Here is a 16,012-nt window from a genome sequence, read left to right as displayed (position 1 = left end):
AAACCTCAACCATGGGAGACAGAATGTGGAAAAAAAAAACAGAAAATCACATTGTTTGATTTTTAAAGAATTTATTTGCAAATCATGGTGGAAAATAAGTATTTGGTCAATACCAAAAGTTCCTCTCAAGACTTTGTTATGTACCCTTTGTTGGCAATAACAGAGGCCAAACGTTTTCTGTAACTCATCACAATCTTTTCACACACTGTTGCTGGTATTTTGGCCCATTCCTCCATGCAGATCTCCTCTAGAGCAGTGATGTTTTGGGGCTGTCGTTGGGCAACACAGACTTTCAACTCCCTCCACAGATTTTCTATGGGGTTGAGATCTGGAGAATGGTTAGGCCACTCCAGGACCTTGAAATGCTTCTTACAAAGCCACTCCTTTGTTGCCCTGGCTGTGTGTTTGGGATCATTGTCATGCTGAAAGACCCAGCCACGTCTCATCTTCAATTCCCTTGCTGATGGAAGGAGATTTTCACTCAAAATCTCTCGATACATGACCCCATTTATTCTTTCCTATACACAGATCAGTCGTCCTGGTCCCTTTGCAGAAAAACAGCCCCAAAGCATGATGTTTCCACCCCCATGCTTCACAGTGGGTATGGTGTTCTTCGGATACAATTCAGTATTCTTTCTCCTCCAAACACGAGAACCTGTGTTTCTACCAAAAAGTTCTATTTTGGTTTCATCTGACCATAACACATTCTCCCAGTCCTCTTCTGGATCATCCAAATGCTCTCTAGCGAACCGCAGACGGGCCCGGACGTGTACTTTCTTCAGCAGGGGGACACGTCTGGCAGTGCAGGATTTGAGTCCCTGGTGGCGCATTGTGTTACTGATAGTAGCTTTTGTTACTGTGGTCCCAGCTCTCTGTAGGTCATTCACTAGGTCCCCCCGTGTGGTTCTGGGTTTTTTGCTCACCGTTCTTGTTATCATTTTGACGCCACAGGGTGAGATCTTGCATGGAGCCCCAGATTGAGGGAGATTATCAGTGGTCTTGTATGTCTTCCATTTTCTGATAATTGCTCCCACAGTTGAAATTCTTTACACCAAGCGTGTTTCCTATTGCAGATTCAGTCTTCCCAGCCTGGTGCAGGTCTACAATTTTGTCTCTGGTGTCCTTCGACAGCTCTTTGGTCTTGGCCATAGTGGTGTTTGGAGTGTGACTGACTGAGATTGTGGACAGGTGTCTTTTATGCTGATAATGAGTTAAAACATGTGCCATTGATGCAGGTAACGAGTGGAGCCTCGTTAGACCTCGTTAGACCTCATTAGAAGAAGTTAGACCTCTTTGACAGCCAGAAATCTCGCTTGCTTGTAGGTGACCAAATACTTATTTTCCACTCTAATTTGGAAATAAATTCTTTTAATATCAAACAATGTGAGTTTCTGTTTTTTTTTTGTTTGTTTGTTTTTTCCACATTCTGTCTCTCGTGGTTGAGGTTTACCCATGTTGCCAATTACAGGCCTCTCTAATCTTTTCAAGTAGAACTTGCACAATTGGTGGTTGACTAAATACTTATTTGCCCCACTGTATATCTTTTCATGGGACAACACTGACAAAATGATACTTTGTCACAATGAAAAGTAGTCTGTTTGCAGTTTATATAATAGAGTTAATTTATTTTCCCCTTAAAATAACTCAAAATATAGCCATTAATATCCAAACCCCTGGCAACAAAAGTGAGTGCACCCCTTAGTGAAAGTTGTCAATATTAACATACGTACATAATGTCAACTGTCAATATTTTGTGTGGCCACGTCTATTATCCAGAACTGCCTTTACTCTCCTGAGCATGGAGTTGACCAGAGCTTCAGACCTAATTTGGAAATAAATTCTTTAAAAATCAAACAATCTGATTTTCTGTTTTTTTTTTTTTTCCACATTCTGTCTCTCATGGTTGAGGTTTACCCATGTTGACAATTACAGGCCTCTCTAATCTTTTCAAGTAGGAGAACATGCACAATTGGTGGTTGACTAAATACTTATTTGCCCCACTGTACTTTAAAAATATTACTAGCAACAGCAAGGACGTCATAGTTTAAATGGTTGACTAACTCGAGGGAAGTTTGACCTGTGATAACCTTTGGTGGTTGTGGTTGCCATGCCCGTGCTCAGTAGCGCTTTGGATATCAATTCAACGGGGAGACCAAATCGACAGAACACCGGCACTACTCTCACTCATTGAGATTAAAGTGCCTGTGGCAGCATAAAAAATCTTAAATAGCATTATTATGTGAATTAGAATCATATTTTGGCATGATTTGACTATATGCAACAATTTAGCAAAGCGCAGATGACGAGAAATTAGTCTTTTAATCTGCCGTTTTGACCCGCCTGTCATTATAGCGTTCTAGCGTCCCCAGCTGGATGATGACATCGGCAGGGTTACCATTTCATTTGATTTAGAATTCAGCCCATTGAAGGGGGAAGATTCAGAACGAGGAAAATACGACAGAGGAGCAAAATGTCATGAATGTTTCAATCTCTCTACTCACAATATTTTTACAGGATATTATTTTCAATCTAAGTATTTTTTTCCAGTTGCTAAACAAATGGTATGGTTATGACAAAAAAACAGTCTTGTGCTAAATGGAATATGAAATTAAATGCATGTATTCAGCACGACAGGGCAAAATTACTGCGTAATGGTTAAAACTGGCAACTTCTTCCTCTCCCGAACGGTATCTTATGCTACCGGAGTTAGTCCGACTTTTGTCATTTCCCTGCCCCGGCTTCGGAGACGGAGGAGAGCGGAACGAAGAGCGTCGCCCTGCTGCGGTGGCGGCAGTGCTCAGCGCCGGGAATGAACGCCGAAAATAGCCCATTCTCAGTGGACAAACCGGCCGACGTCAGAGTGGTCTCGGCGGGCTCACTAATATGACCGACCGGGCTGGATCGGCCAGCCAAAACGGCTGACGTCGGAGCGGTGTGATGCTCGTGGCCGAGCCAAGAAAAGAGCATTCTCGGCGGGCACGCCTTTATCGGCCGGTGACCATGGTGTGGGACAAGCCGCCGGTCGTTAACCATCTCGGTGGACAGGGAGTATTTTCAGTTCACCCACAAAATGCAAGCCACCTCCCTTTTAAAACATGTGCCATGATTCCAGTATTTGACATAACACAAAATACGATGTTTACTCACTAACTTGTAAGTTCAATGGTCCCACAGTTGTCGGACTTGTTTTGGCCATTGAACGGTGAACAGGAACTTTTTTAAACCCATAAAGGCTCACACGCCTCTCCATGGTGCAGCAACAAAACCCTGCAGCACATTTGGCTGGCATGATGCGAAAAATAAATGAATGAATCCGCAAAGCCAGCTGAATCTGCAGTCCATCTGCATGCTATAAAGCACTGCTGTTGGGACTTCCCATTGGGCCAGCGCCATGTAAAGACGTGTGTCAGTCGAGCTCCCACGAGAATACTTCACTTCTAACTCAATGATTTAATCGACAATCAGGAACATAAAACAGCTTCCTACTCTCGCCTGAAAGCACATTTGCTCACTTCAAATAAAATCGGGGGCACAATGGCTCCAAAAAAGCCCAATACAAGAAGTGAACAAGATCCTAGACCCGCCCCAAACGCTAGCTTCCCTAGCCAAATCGCTTTGGAGCCAATGGGAAGCACCTCGGGAGACCGACAAATCTTGGAGGCAATAAACGGACTTAAACGACAGTTGTTGGACAAACTGGAGGAGAAAGCAGTCGAAACTCAAGCAGAGGTGCGCAGCGCGATCGGTCTTATCAATCAGAGGCTAGACAAGTCCGAAACTCGCACAACAGCGCTGGAAACTGGTGTCAACGTCCACTCGGACGCGATCGCCGTCTCTTTTTTGATGAAGGAGCTAGCTTTGGTGAAAGCGAAATGCAACGACTTAGAGGGGCGCTCCCGTCGTTGTAATGTGAGGATCACTGGAATAAGACAGGGAAGAGAAAACTGTCAACAACCCTCTCAGTATGTTGCTAACATGCTAAAAGACGCGCTGGGTTTGGAGAAGCCGCCATGTTCGCTCCAGACCACAAGGTGACATGCCACCTCGAGCTTTTGTCGTGAAATGCCACTACTTCACTGAAAAGGAGCTACTCATGAAGAAGGCAGATGAATTTGGAACAATCACTACCCACGATGGTGACCATATCCGTATCCTGCCCGACTACACCCAGGCTGTGAGCAAACAACGCGCTGCATTCACCTAGATAAGGAAGCTGCTTCGCGGATGTGGCACTGCGGTCAAGGCATTGCGGTCAAGCCACCCTCCACTCGTTAAAACGAAGTCAAGCTAGCCGCCCCTCATTTGGATCATTGTTTGCACTGTGTGCATAATGCAACGCGCTGGCTTCCTAATGGTGCAACTTGCTGGATTCATAATGGAACGTGGTGGCTTCACAGCGCAAGTCCCTTTATTGACAGAAATAAATATGAATTAAACAAAAACAAAAAACAAAAAAAAAAGGGGAATCCATCCAAGAACGGGTCCACTTGAGTCAAGAGAGTCTGGCTGCAGCCCGCCTCTCTCAGTACCCTGCGCCGCTCGTCTCAGTACCCATCCCGCAGACAGGAAGTGACGCAATATCGCAGCTCTCAGACCGGAAATGACAACATGAAGCAGCGCTCGAGCTCCGAGCTTCCGGTTTTATCGTAATAGTTAGCGTCCATTCGAACGTAAATACTAGTTTACTTTTCTTTTCGCACGTCTTTTATTTTCGGTTTCAGCATCACTCATTATTATTTAAATAATAATTTATTTACATGCTCCTTAAATTGATTTGGTGTAATCGGGAGATTAACTCTTTAAGCGCGGTCAGTTTGTTAAAGCCTGCTGATTTTACCAAAATGAAAAACACGGTTACAGTACATCAAAATTAAAATACACACTACTGCAATAAAGGTTTAATTAGTGACTGAAAGATCGCCTGTGACCTATCACAGTGTGTACTTTAGTTTGTCAATTGTAAAATATACTCCAATTGAGAATCATTACAAAATTGCTGTCATCCTTACATTTTTATGAACGGAGACATTAATATAGCTTCATTACAATTTAATGTATCTAAAACGTAATATTCTCTCAATGTTGCAACCAAACCAATTTTGTCTTTCATTTTGCTACTTAAATTCATTCATGTGGGTGAAGATCCTAATTAACTAATTCAGAAACTATATTAAACTTTCTGCTCCAGGAAAGGCACCTTTATTTCAAACAGAAATGACAAAAGTTGTCATGTGTTAGTTGTTTTTTTCTTTTATCCCAGACAATAGTTGTAGGTTGTTTTAATTACCTGACATTTTTCGGCAAGCACTCCCGCCTTCATCACAGGTAATTAAAACTACCTACAACTAACATCTGGGATAAAAGAAAAAAAAAAAAACTAATTTATAAGTGTAGAAAAATGAACTCAATACAACCAGTTCTGGTGTGGTAAACTTTATTTTTTTTAGTTTTATTATTTTTTATTATTATTGAGAGAATAGATCTTTTCTTTAGTCAACAATCTCCTCAAAAAAGGTAAATCCATCTTCCAGATGGTTGAAACAGAACTTGAATGGCTCCAAGACATTGTAGTTCGTGCTCATCCTCTTCCATCTGCAGGATGCTTGGGAACTCCTACTGCATTGATTTTTTTTTTCCCCCTAGCCCTGTCCGAGGCTTTTGTGCTGTCTTGCACAATCCTTTTACCAAAACTGTTCATTGGAAAAGAGAAAGAAAAGAGCTATTTGAATATTACATAAGTAAAATAAAAATGATGCTTTGTTAATTTTATACTTGATTTTTCTTTTCAGGCATTGCATTAAACTAGGTATATAAACAATCTTACCATTTTTTCCCGCCATATCTTTTTGGAGTGGGCCACCACTAACTTGAAGGAGCTGTGGTTGCACCTCTTCCTAAAAATAAATCAGTGAATAAAGGGGGGCATGTTCAAAAGTGCGTCAGAGTAATGGACACTAAAAAGTCTTTAAAAGCTGACCTCACCAATTATATTCAAATTTCTCTTCTGTAACTGATAGACTGGTGGCACTTCACCCTGCAGTAATGCTTTTGCCTCATCTGTCCAATGGGCAAACTCTTTCCTGTGGCTCACATAAGTTGAAAAAATACAAAAATAAGTATTCCACATTTTCCAACAAAGAATTAAGGTGCTGTGCACCTACTTTCCTATGAATGCCATATCAACAGTTTCAAAGACTTACCATGCACCCAAGTTTGAAATTGTCCGCTAGCAATATACACCACCACTTCCTCAGAGTTGGCATATCAGTCTAACAAAAATTAAAAACAAGTGTAAATAAAGAATAACGACAAGGATATTTTGTAGCCCAATTTGAATGATTCGGTGAACTTCATTTTACAATGGTTAAACTCAAAGAGAGCATCCAGAACAGTGCAAAGAGCATACTACAAATGGATAAATGAATACAAATATCACAGAGGACAAAATTGGACAGTTAAACTCACCTACCATCAACATGAAGATGCCACAGTCCTTCCCCTATGGCTGTCCCGGAAAACCCTAACGTAAGAATTTAACCGAGTCACTTCCTTCAAGTTTTGAATCAATGAATATACACACTTTTACAAATACCTCTATTTCACTTCCAATCCTCTTTTTCCATGTCCCCCTGTTGATTGACTGTCAACGTTTTCTGCAATTGAAAATATAGGTTCATATTAAATACAGTAGTTAAACAATTACAAACATGTTTCCATGCATAAGAACACCAACCAGTCAGGTTTAAATGATTCATGCAAACAAAACAAGGGCGTAGGTTTGCATAGGGACGGTAGGGACATAACACGACCAACTTTTCAGGATGCTAAAGTTGTCCCCACCAACTTTTCAGCAACCTTATTTGCATTATATTCGTCCCTACCAATGTTGAGACCGGGCCAACGTCCTTGAAACAAAACATTCACAATTTTAGAATTTTGCTTCAAATGATTGGATGAATCATCTGGAGTGCAATTCTGCTTTAATTGAAGGGGCAACATAAAAGGATCGACTGGAACATACCTTCAAAACCAAACAAGGCTATTCTGGATCATCATGGAAACGCCATGCCAATATGAATGGATACTGAATTTCATTAGAGATAACAATAGTTCCCTGATCTCATGATTGGATCTGTTTTTCTTCCCACAAAAAATTGGAATTTGGGTCATTTAATTTGTTATGATTTGACTGTTCTTTGAAAATGAACCAATGCTCCAAGTTGTAGTTGTTACTAATCAGCCTTACAGGCAAATGCATGTGTGGGTCACATCCTGTAGGCTTTCACCATGTTGCAACAACATAGGGGTCAGCCACAAATATGGTCCTTCCCTGAAAAATACATAATCTATACACACGGACATATGTTATATAAATACAAACGTACGCAGACACCTACATGAGCCCATACAAGCATTCTGTAGGCTACATAGTTAAAATACCCTACACACGCCAAAAAATACTTTTTTATACCTTTGAATGAGCTACTTGTTAGACAAGTTATAAATATGCATTTCATATCTGCAAAAAACAAACACAAAAAGTTACATTTTACTTAATTGTACAAGTGACATTATGTTCTTTAGAGAAACTAAATCCTCAAAATTCACAGTTGATTCCATTTCATTGTTCAGGCCAACGTTCCAAAAGTCAGCACGTGTCAATCAAACTTTCTTTTTTTAGACAATCAACACCATTTCTGGCCTCTTTATATTCAAGATTTGCATAAGCTAATGAGAATGTTGATTGGTTAAATAAACAAAGAGTAAATAATCAATTATGTCCAATTGTTAACTAATATAAGGAATAATAAGCCTATCCAGATTTCCACTGAGCACAACATTTGTCTCAGACATAAAAACATACCAGCCGTTCCTGGGCAGGATGAGTTTGAACCGTCCATGAAGCTCGGCATGGTCTTATATTGTCACCATTGGTCCTGTCTGCCACGTGGGTTTTACTGTGTTCGATGTCTATCAAAAAAAAAGTGTTAAGCACAGTCCAAAATCTAAAGTACATTACTACTTATGCTACTTACTTCCATTTGGATCTGTGTGACATCCCTGTATCTGCATGGGAAGACTACCATTTGGGGGTCGTGATTTAGTTTCTTCCCAATGGGGTGGTGATCTTGGAGCTAGTAAAAAAAAACAAAATAATGAAAAAATATATAGCTAAGCAGAGTAACAATATCAAGAAAAAATTACAACCTTGTCCTATTTGGATCATGTGACAACATTCAAACGACAAAGGACCAGACAAAACAAATGAAGGCAAAACAACAACACCATACAACAACAAAAACAGCGAGCTGCGAATTGCAGGCATGTACATAATGAAAAATAAGAGTGCAATATAATGAAAACTACACAAAGAAGACTGTTCATTGTGAAAAAAAAATGTAAAAAGCATTAGCAGCATTAGCCAATTCGCTGCTGAATTCATCAGTACGTATTAAACAATATAAGTAGAGCAAAGTCACATGCAGTTAGTAAAGGAATACATTATTTAAATTACATTAAGAATACTAGATATAAGTACGGTCTTTTGAACTCAGAATAAACACTTCATATTTTCACCGCAAGTGTTGTTTAACTATTTAACATTTTTAAACATGCATACGCTTTTAAAAACTTTTTTTCAGTGCGGCCACTTACCGTGTTTTCTTCGCGAGAGGTGAAATAACGTAACTTGTTTTCGTCGCAAGGGTTGACGAGATTTCCGGTCTGAGGGGACTGAGAGCGGCGGTATTGCATCATTTCCTGTCTGCGGGATGGGTACTGAGAAGAGCGGCGCAGGGTACTGAGAGAGGCGGGCTGCAGCCAGACTCCTCTCACTTGAGTAGGTACTCGAGCACCCCTAGACATAAACTAAAGCGTTATGATATAAAAATAAGTAAGGAATTCAGAGTAAAACTACTTGGAAAATTGCTAGCTATTTCTGTCATTTAGCCTCATTTTAAATATTAATTTTAAAAAATTTGGACGTTATCCAAAGACTGTTCCACTTCTGAGGTATATTAGACAACCCCTTGACTCGAACTAAAGTAATCTAATAAAATTCTGATGTATCATTTCTAAATAAAAGTACTTTGAAAATTGCCCATTTTTGCTGTCATTTCGCCTGATTTCAAAAATTAATTAAAAAATATCTGGTAGATATCCCAGGACGGTTCCATTTCTGGGGTATACTAGATGACCCCAAGACTCGAACTAAAGTATTCTGATAAAATTCTGATGCATCATTTCTAAATAAAAAAAAATTTAAAAAAAATTAAAAAAACTTTGAAAATTGCCCATTTTTGCTGTCATTTTGCCTGATTTCAAAAATTGATTTTAAAAAATCTGGCTGATATCCCGGGACGGTTCTACTTCTGAGGTATACTACACTACCCCAAGACTCGAACTAAAGTACTCTGATAAAATTCTTATGTATCATTTCAAAATAAAAGTACTTTGAAAATTGGATATCTACCAGATATTTTTTAATTAATTTTTGAAATCAGGCGAAACGACAGCAAAAATGGGCAATTTTCAAAGTACTTTTATTTTGAAATGAAATATCAGAATTTTATCAGAGTACTTTAGTTTGAGTCTTGGGGTAGTCTAGTATACCTCAGAAGTGGAACCGTCCCGGGATATCAGCCAGATTTTTTAAAATCAATTTTTTGAAATCAGGCAAAATGACAGCAAAAATGGGCAATTTTCAATTCAGCTTCTTTTTAACTTTGTAGACTGCACATCTGGATATTCTCAGATTTGCTGCAATCTCAGTAGGTGTCAGACCGGCACGCAGCAATTCAGGTACAGCTAAAGTTTTCTTCATTTTCAGCAGAAGCACAGGAATTGTAGAGACGAGAGATTACCAGCTGCATTGAGTGACCTTAATGAATCACTTAAGCATGACAACCTATTTAGATATGTTTCAATGGCTTTTAAACAAGCAGTCAACTGAGTGTAAACTTTTTTTTGGGTCATCCTGTATAGGGAATGGGACGTACTACGTCATTGTTTGGACGCGCCTCCATGCTGGCAATATGATTCACTTCCGGGTCGGCAGACTCAATGCGGATTGTAACGTGTGGTCGTGCTAAGCTAACTCTTTCGGTGTTTTAGAAAGAAATTATGGGTGTGTATTGTTGTGTTACCGGGTGCAACAGCTTCTCCTACGACTAAAAAAAGGGCGAGGAAAACTGGACTCACTTTTCACCGTTTTCCTGCATGGAGGACCAAATATCAGATCACGAAGGCACGACTGATGGCTGGATTGCAGCGGTTCGTCGGAAAAGCATTTCTTATGATCATATTTCTGCTGGAATGAGAGTATTCCCCTCATCTCTACTCTTGTAAGTTGAACGATTTATCCGTTTTGGTTTCAATACGGTTTTTTTTGTGTGTTTTTTTTTACTGTTGTGTAAATCTGCCTCGGTAGCAATGCTAACCTACTCCTCCTCCCCTACCTGTTGTGTTACTAGGAAAACCTGCATATAAAATGCTGACAACACATCCCGATTGGTCACCATATCTCTTCTTGGGCTATTCTAAGGTCAAGCGCACCACATCGGAGCGTTATGAGAGGTTGGAAAGGCGAAGAGTGCACGCTGAAACTTCAGTTTGCTCTGCTCTTACAAACACGATCCCAAGTGTTGTTGTGAAAAGTCAATAAAATATGAATACCAAAACATGACTTGAACAACTTCTTGACAAACTGTAACTGCTTGTTGTTTACTTCAGGTCTTCATAATAAACAGGTGTAATAATTACAAAGTCAGGTGACTTAATTTTGTTATTCTATTTGGAATATGCATTGACAATTTTTGGACAGTGTTGTAGACAAGAACTGGGACTGATAAGTTGCAATAGATTTATTTCAAGTAATGCAATTTCTCCAATACGATATTTTAATTGACAGTTTAAAATCTTTAAATTAGTGCAAACAAGGCCCACCCTCTGACGGTGGCAGCAAATATTATATAATTATAAGTAATACACAAATACAAGATCACAATAAACGTGTCTTTGTCAAAGCAGTTTAAAACACTATTTACTGGCCTTGGGTAAATTGCCAGACAGGATAAATATGTGCTTTAAAGTTCTTGCATTTCCATTTTAAGTATTGCAAGTACTAGTCTCCAACACAGTATTTGAACTGACAGTTTAAAATCCTTTTAGTACAAAATGGCCCACACTCTGGCAGGGGGCAGCAAATATTATAATACATAATACATTATAAAAAGCTATATACTATATAAATACAAGATCACAACAAAACCTGTATTTTTTCAAAGCAGTTAAAAAACATCCAGTGGCCTTAGGTAAATAAAGGTGTAAAAATATGTACTTTACAGTTCTTGCATTTCTATTTTAGGTATTGCAACTTTTCCAACACTATTTGAATTGACAGTCTAAAGTCTCCATAAGTGCAAATAAGAATATTATAATTTAAAAATAATAATAGAATATATAAATTCAACATTACAATGAAACGTGTCTTTGTCAAAGTGGTTTAAAAAATAATAATAATAATAATACGTCACTGGCCATAGTTAAATAGCCAGGCAGAATAAATATGTGCATTACAGTTCTTGCATTTTCACAAGTTAAAAGCCCGCAGTTCATCGACGAGAAGGGCAGACCCAGATGGCGTCTGCAGCAGGGGCTTGTTTGAGTCCGACACAGGACAAATGGAACCACTCCATTGAACAAATTTTCTTTGTCAAATGATCCAAGAAGAGAGATGGTGACAAATCGGGATGTGTTGTCAGCAGGTTTACCTAGGAACACAACAGGTAGGTGAGTCGTAGTAGGCGAGCATTGCTACCGAGGCAGATTTACACAACGGTGTAAAAAAAGAAAAACGTATTGAAACCAAAAGTGGATAAATCGTTCAACTTACAAGAGTAGAGATGACAGGAACACACTCTCATTCCAGCAGAAATATGATCATAAGAAATGCTTTTCCGATGAACCGCTGCAATCCAGCCATCCGTCGTACCTTCGTGATCTGATATTTGGTCCTCCATGCAGGAAAACGGTGAAAAGTGAGTCCATTTTTCCTAACCCCTTTTTTTGTCGTAGGAGATGCTGTTGCACCCGGTAACGCAACAATAAGCACCCATATTTTCTTTCTAAAACACCGAAAGAGTTAGCTTAGCACTACCACACGTTACAATCCGCATTGACTCTGCCGAACCGGAAGTAAATCATATTGCCAGCATGGAGGCGCGTCCAAACAGTGACGTAGTACGTCCCATTCCCTATTACAATCTCTACCATGTAAAAATCTACCATGCCCTGCGTGTCTTGCTTGCTATACTTTCTCAGCACAACGCCATCTATATGAAATATGCTTGCACAATGATCTATTATATTACCATTTTAAGCCAAAAAAATAAAACCAAATTAGCCAATTCCGACTTGCCTTATATTAATGGCGCCCCGTTCCAATCGCGTTAATGCCCTGTACTGATCACTCATGCACAATATATATATATATATATATATATATATATATATATATATATATATATATATATATATATATATATACACTATCAAATTAAAACGATAATATCTCTAGTTTTCTGGAATCTATCACACGGGCGACGGTACGCGCCGTCGTTAATTGGCGTTTTTCCTGTCATGTCTTTCGAGTTCTTCCTATGCTTGTAACACCGTATCAACTCAACACTCGAAGTCAACATTGCTAACCGTAGGTAATTGGCTCGCCATCGATGTTCGTCCCTATTTTAAATGCAAAACCAACTGATATTTAAATAGGGATTACATTAGCTTGAAAAATCCTTTTAGTACATGACACCCAAGAGAAAATAAAGTAAACTCCTTACCTAAGGTGTTTCGATATTTCTATCATCTGCCGTCATATGGAAGAGGAAGCAGAAGCCAGCAGGTCGGCAATGGTGTGTCCCGCCCTCCTCCTGATCAATCGCCGTTCTGATTGGTAAGAATTTTGGCTCACATGCTTACCCCGAAATTTAGTTGTACATGCTCAGAAAACACTTGTAGATCATTAAAGAAAAAACACCCGAAGAACTATTCACTAGATTGTGTTCTTAACGTCTTCTTTTGACCACGACTCGGAATGATATTTTTGTGTTTGTGTTTTACAACAGATTATTTCGATGTACAAGTAGATTTTTTCATCTTTGGTTACAAGTGACTTTTGTCTCTGAAAACGCGACAAGGGGGAGACAAAACTCGCGAGGTTGTAAGCAAAGAAAAAACACCCGGAGAACAAAAAAATCACTTGTAAATGAAAAAAAAAACACTTGTAGAATTTTTTTTATATTGTGTTTTTTTTCATGTTTATTTCACAACGCAAAATTTGGAAATACAAGTTGTTGTTTTTGTTTTACAAGTTAAAATTAGTCATTTTACAGGTATTTTTATTTATTTTAAAACTAGGTTAATAGTATCTTTTTTGGCTCATAAAACTCGACAAGAATGTGACAAAACCTGTGCACTTGTAATTGGTAAGTTTTAACCCGTAGCGAAGAAAAAAACACCAGTAGAACAAAAAAAATCACTTGTAATTGGAAAAAAAACACTTGTAGAATTTTTTTTTCATTGTGTTTTTTTCATGTTTATTACACAACGCAAAATTTGGAAATACAAGTGTTTTTTAGGTAAAATTGGTCATTTTACAGGGATAATTTTCATTTTACAACCTCACTTCTTTTGGCACTATTCTATCTCCATAGGTAGGATTGCCAGTCAGTGAGTGAACATTAGAATTAATATAATCTGTTACGTGGCGTTTTTAAAGTGGAAATGGAAAATGGATAATAGTATCCATAGAAGTTGTTACAATATGCAATACGTATTCTTTATTTTTCATATTGTTATGTTGCTATGTTTTATCTGTAAGCACTCATTTTTATAATATTTGATGTTGCAGAAAAGGTCATATTTATTTATTTTTCAAATGTATCATTTAATATAGTTTTTTAAAAATTCATTTTTAAATTTGTTCAAAATGATGTTCTGTTGCACTTGTTAAAATAAAGCCACCTTGTTAAACAACCATTACCTGCACTGAATTGGAATACACAGAATTACAGTACACGGCTTTAGAGAACACTGAACTTAACACGTGTATGCATAATGACATTATTTTAAATGAGTGGGCCGGTCTGAGACATGAAATTCCAGGGCCGAAAATGAGTCCCACTCCGGCCCTGATTGTGGTTGTCAGCCCAAAACCCTCTAAATATATATTAAATGCATTTTACCAGATATAAAATGACTACTACATAATCTGTGTTAATCATTTGGAGCCCAGTTTTCTCGTCGAATTGCAGCAGTCCATCTCGCTCTCCTCTCCGGGTCTCTCGGAATACGGTAGAACTTCAAGTCTCACCGTCTATCTTCTCTGTTATTGCAACCAACCGCCACACACACCTTCCCCATTTTGATTATTAATGTTAACGAGCAGAAAAACACGCCATAATAGGAGGAATTTACGTAGCGGTAATGCGTCAACACGACGAGTTGACGGACAATATGTCGCGGAGGCGTGGTTGTGACGTCATGTGAGTAGGGTCTATACCCCCTATGAAATGCACTCCGGTCCAGTTTTGCTTACCTACCTACCCACAGAGCCTGTGTTTCCCCTGAGTCTTTGGAGTGGAAACTCCAAACCAAGTAGCCGTTTTGTATCCCAGACTATGTACGGTGTGTCCATGTTGTTGTTGGATTTTTTTGTCAGTGAGTGTGTGCACTGACTTCTGCCTCCATGTCGATCTTTGGATAGCATTAATATTATGTTTTTGTTTGTTCGTATACATGCTATTGTATGTTGCTTTGTTATGATAAAACCATTAAAAAGATTCAACTATAAAGCACTGCTGTTTTGTGAGATGCTGACCCGGGTGACGTCACATTCGCACAAGTCCTCCACCCGAGACTGGAGCCGGAAGTCACACACATCCAAGTGGTCCATTTCATTCAGGAGCATAAAATTCTTTGTGAAATATGAAATAAGCATGCTTTTGGTGTCATAGGCACTTTAAGATCTTGGTTTGATTGTTTTAACCTGATGAACATGCCACACATTTTCTCTCTCAATAGATCAAAAGCTACATTACTAAAGACACACTTCAGTGCTCCAAATTGATGAGAGACCTTCATTTCATCACAAGACCTTTGAGCGCTGAGGAGGAGGCCTACCCGTTGGCGTTCATCCTGACTGTCCACAAAGAGCTAGAGGTTTTAGTCCGGCTGCTGCGGGCCATTTACACACCACAAAACGTTTACTGCATTCATGTGGATGAAAAGTCTCCACCGGAGTACAAAGCCTCCGTGCAGAATGTGGTGAGCTGCTTTGAGAATGTTTTCCTGTCCAGCCGAAGTGAGACAGTCATCTACGGGGGCTTCTCGCGCCTGAAGGCGGACTTGAACTGCATGAGAGATTTGGTCACATCTAAAGTCAGCTGGAGGAAGGTGGTCAATCTAAGCGGGCAGGAGTTCCCGCTTATGAGCAGCCTAGAGCTGGTACGCCACTTGCAAGACAAAATATGGCAGGAACTGAACATGACTCCGGGGATAAAGCAGCCTGACTATATCAGGTGGCGGACCCAGTTTCAACACAATGAGACCCATGTAGATTTTGTCAAGTCTAAAGTGAAGAAAGCCCCGCCTCCTCATAACATGCAAATCTATTTCGGTACAGCGTACTATGCGCTCACAAGAGACTTTGTTGACTTTGTTTTGGAGAGTCCTCAAGCCCGCGATCTCCTTGAGTGGTCCAGAGACACGTACAGTCCGGATGAGCACTACTGGGTGACACTCAACCACCTCCCAGGTAAACCAGGGCTGTTTCAACAGCGTACTGCACGCTTCACGTTACTTCCACTCATTAATATTGATATTAGCAACTGTTGCTAAGGGGGGGTGGGCACGCTCGCGTTTGTCCCTAATGCTAGATGCATGTAAATAGTGTACGAACAAGATGTTTACTGACCTAAACCTACCAATTCTGTCCGAAAATTATGTC

General features: G+C 39.4%; 1 protein-coding gene and 1 long non-coding RNA gene across 8 annotated transcripts in view; one reads left to right on the top strand and one right to left on the bottom strand.

Moving 5' to 3' along the window:
- The window catches only part of LOC130909922 (beta-1,3-galactosyl-O-glycosyl-glycoprotein beta-1,6-N-acetylglucosaminyltransferase 7-like), a 35,241-nt gene that overhangs the window by 9,025 nt on the left and 10,204 nt on the right, over positions 1 to 16,012 (top strand). Inside the window, exons 1-2 of one of the 3 annotated variants that reach the window (XM_057826875.1) lie at positions 8,767 to 8,839; positions 15,088 to 15,820. In XM_057826875.1, coding sequence (XP_057682858.1) covers positions 15,133 to 15,820 — 688 coding nt within the window. In that variant the 5' untranslated portion in view covers positions 8,767 to 8,839; positions 15,088 to 15,132. Of the gene's footprint in view, positions 1 to 8,766; positions 8,840 to 12,651; positions 12,959 to 15,087; positions 15,821 to 16,012 lie in introns of those variants that run through there. The other 2 variants (XM_057826874.1, XM_057826872.1) reach the window with 2 other exon arrangements.
- LOC130909923 (uncharacterized) lies at positions 4,525 to 8,799 on the bottom strand. 5 transcript variants are annotated; one of them, XR_009061807.1, is made up of 9 exons: positions 8,656 to 8,799; positions 8,037 to 8,135; positions 7,865 to 7,971; positions 6,593 to 6,653; positions 6,466 to 6,520; positions 6,201 to 6,269; positions 5,983 to 6,086; positions 5,825 to 5,894; positions 4,525 to 5,690 (listed from the first exon to the last, which is right to left on the bottom strand). It is a non-coding gene; the product is annotated as an uncharacterized LOC130909923 (long non-coding RNA). The 5 variants fall into 5 exon arrangements; XR_009061808.1 differs by having other exon boundaries at positions 5,983 to 6,080; XR_009061805.1 differs by having other exon boundaries at positions 6,470 to 6,520; positions 8,656 to 8,798.

This window comes from Corythoichthys intestinalis, chromosome 21, assembly GCF_030265065.1.
Source record: "Corythoichthys intestinalis isolate RoL2023-P3 chromosome 21, ASM3026506v1, whole genome shotgun sequence".
NCBI lineage: Eukaryota > Metazoa > Chordata > Actinopteri > Syngnathiformes > Syngnathidae > Corythoichthys > Corythoichthys intestinalis.
This window is presented reverse-complemented; position numbering and strand designations above follow the sequence as displayed.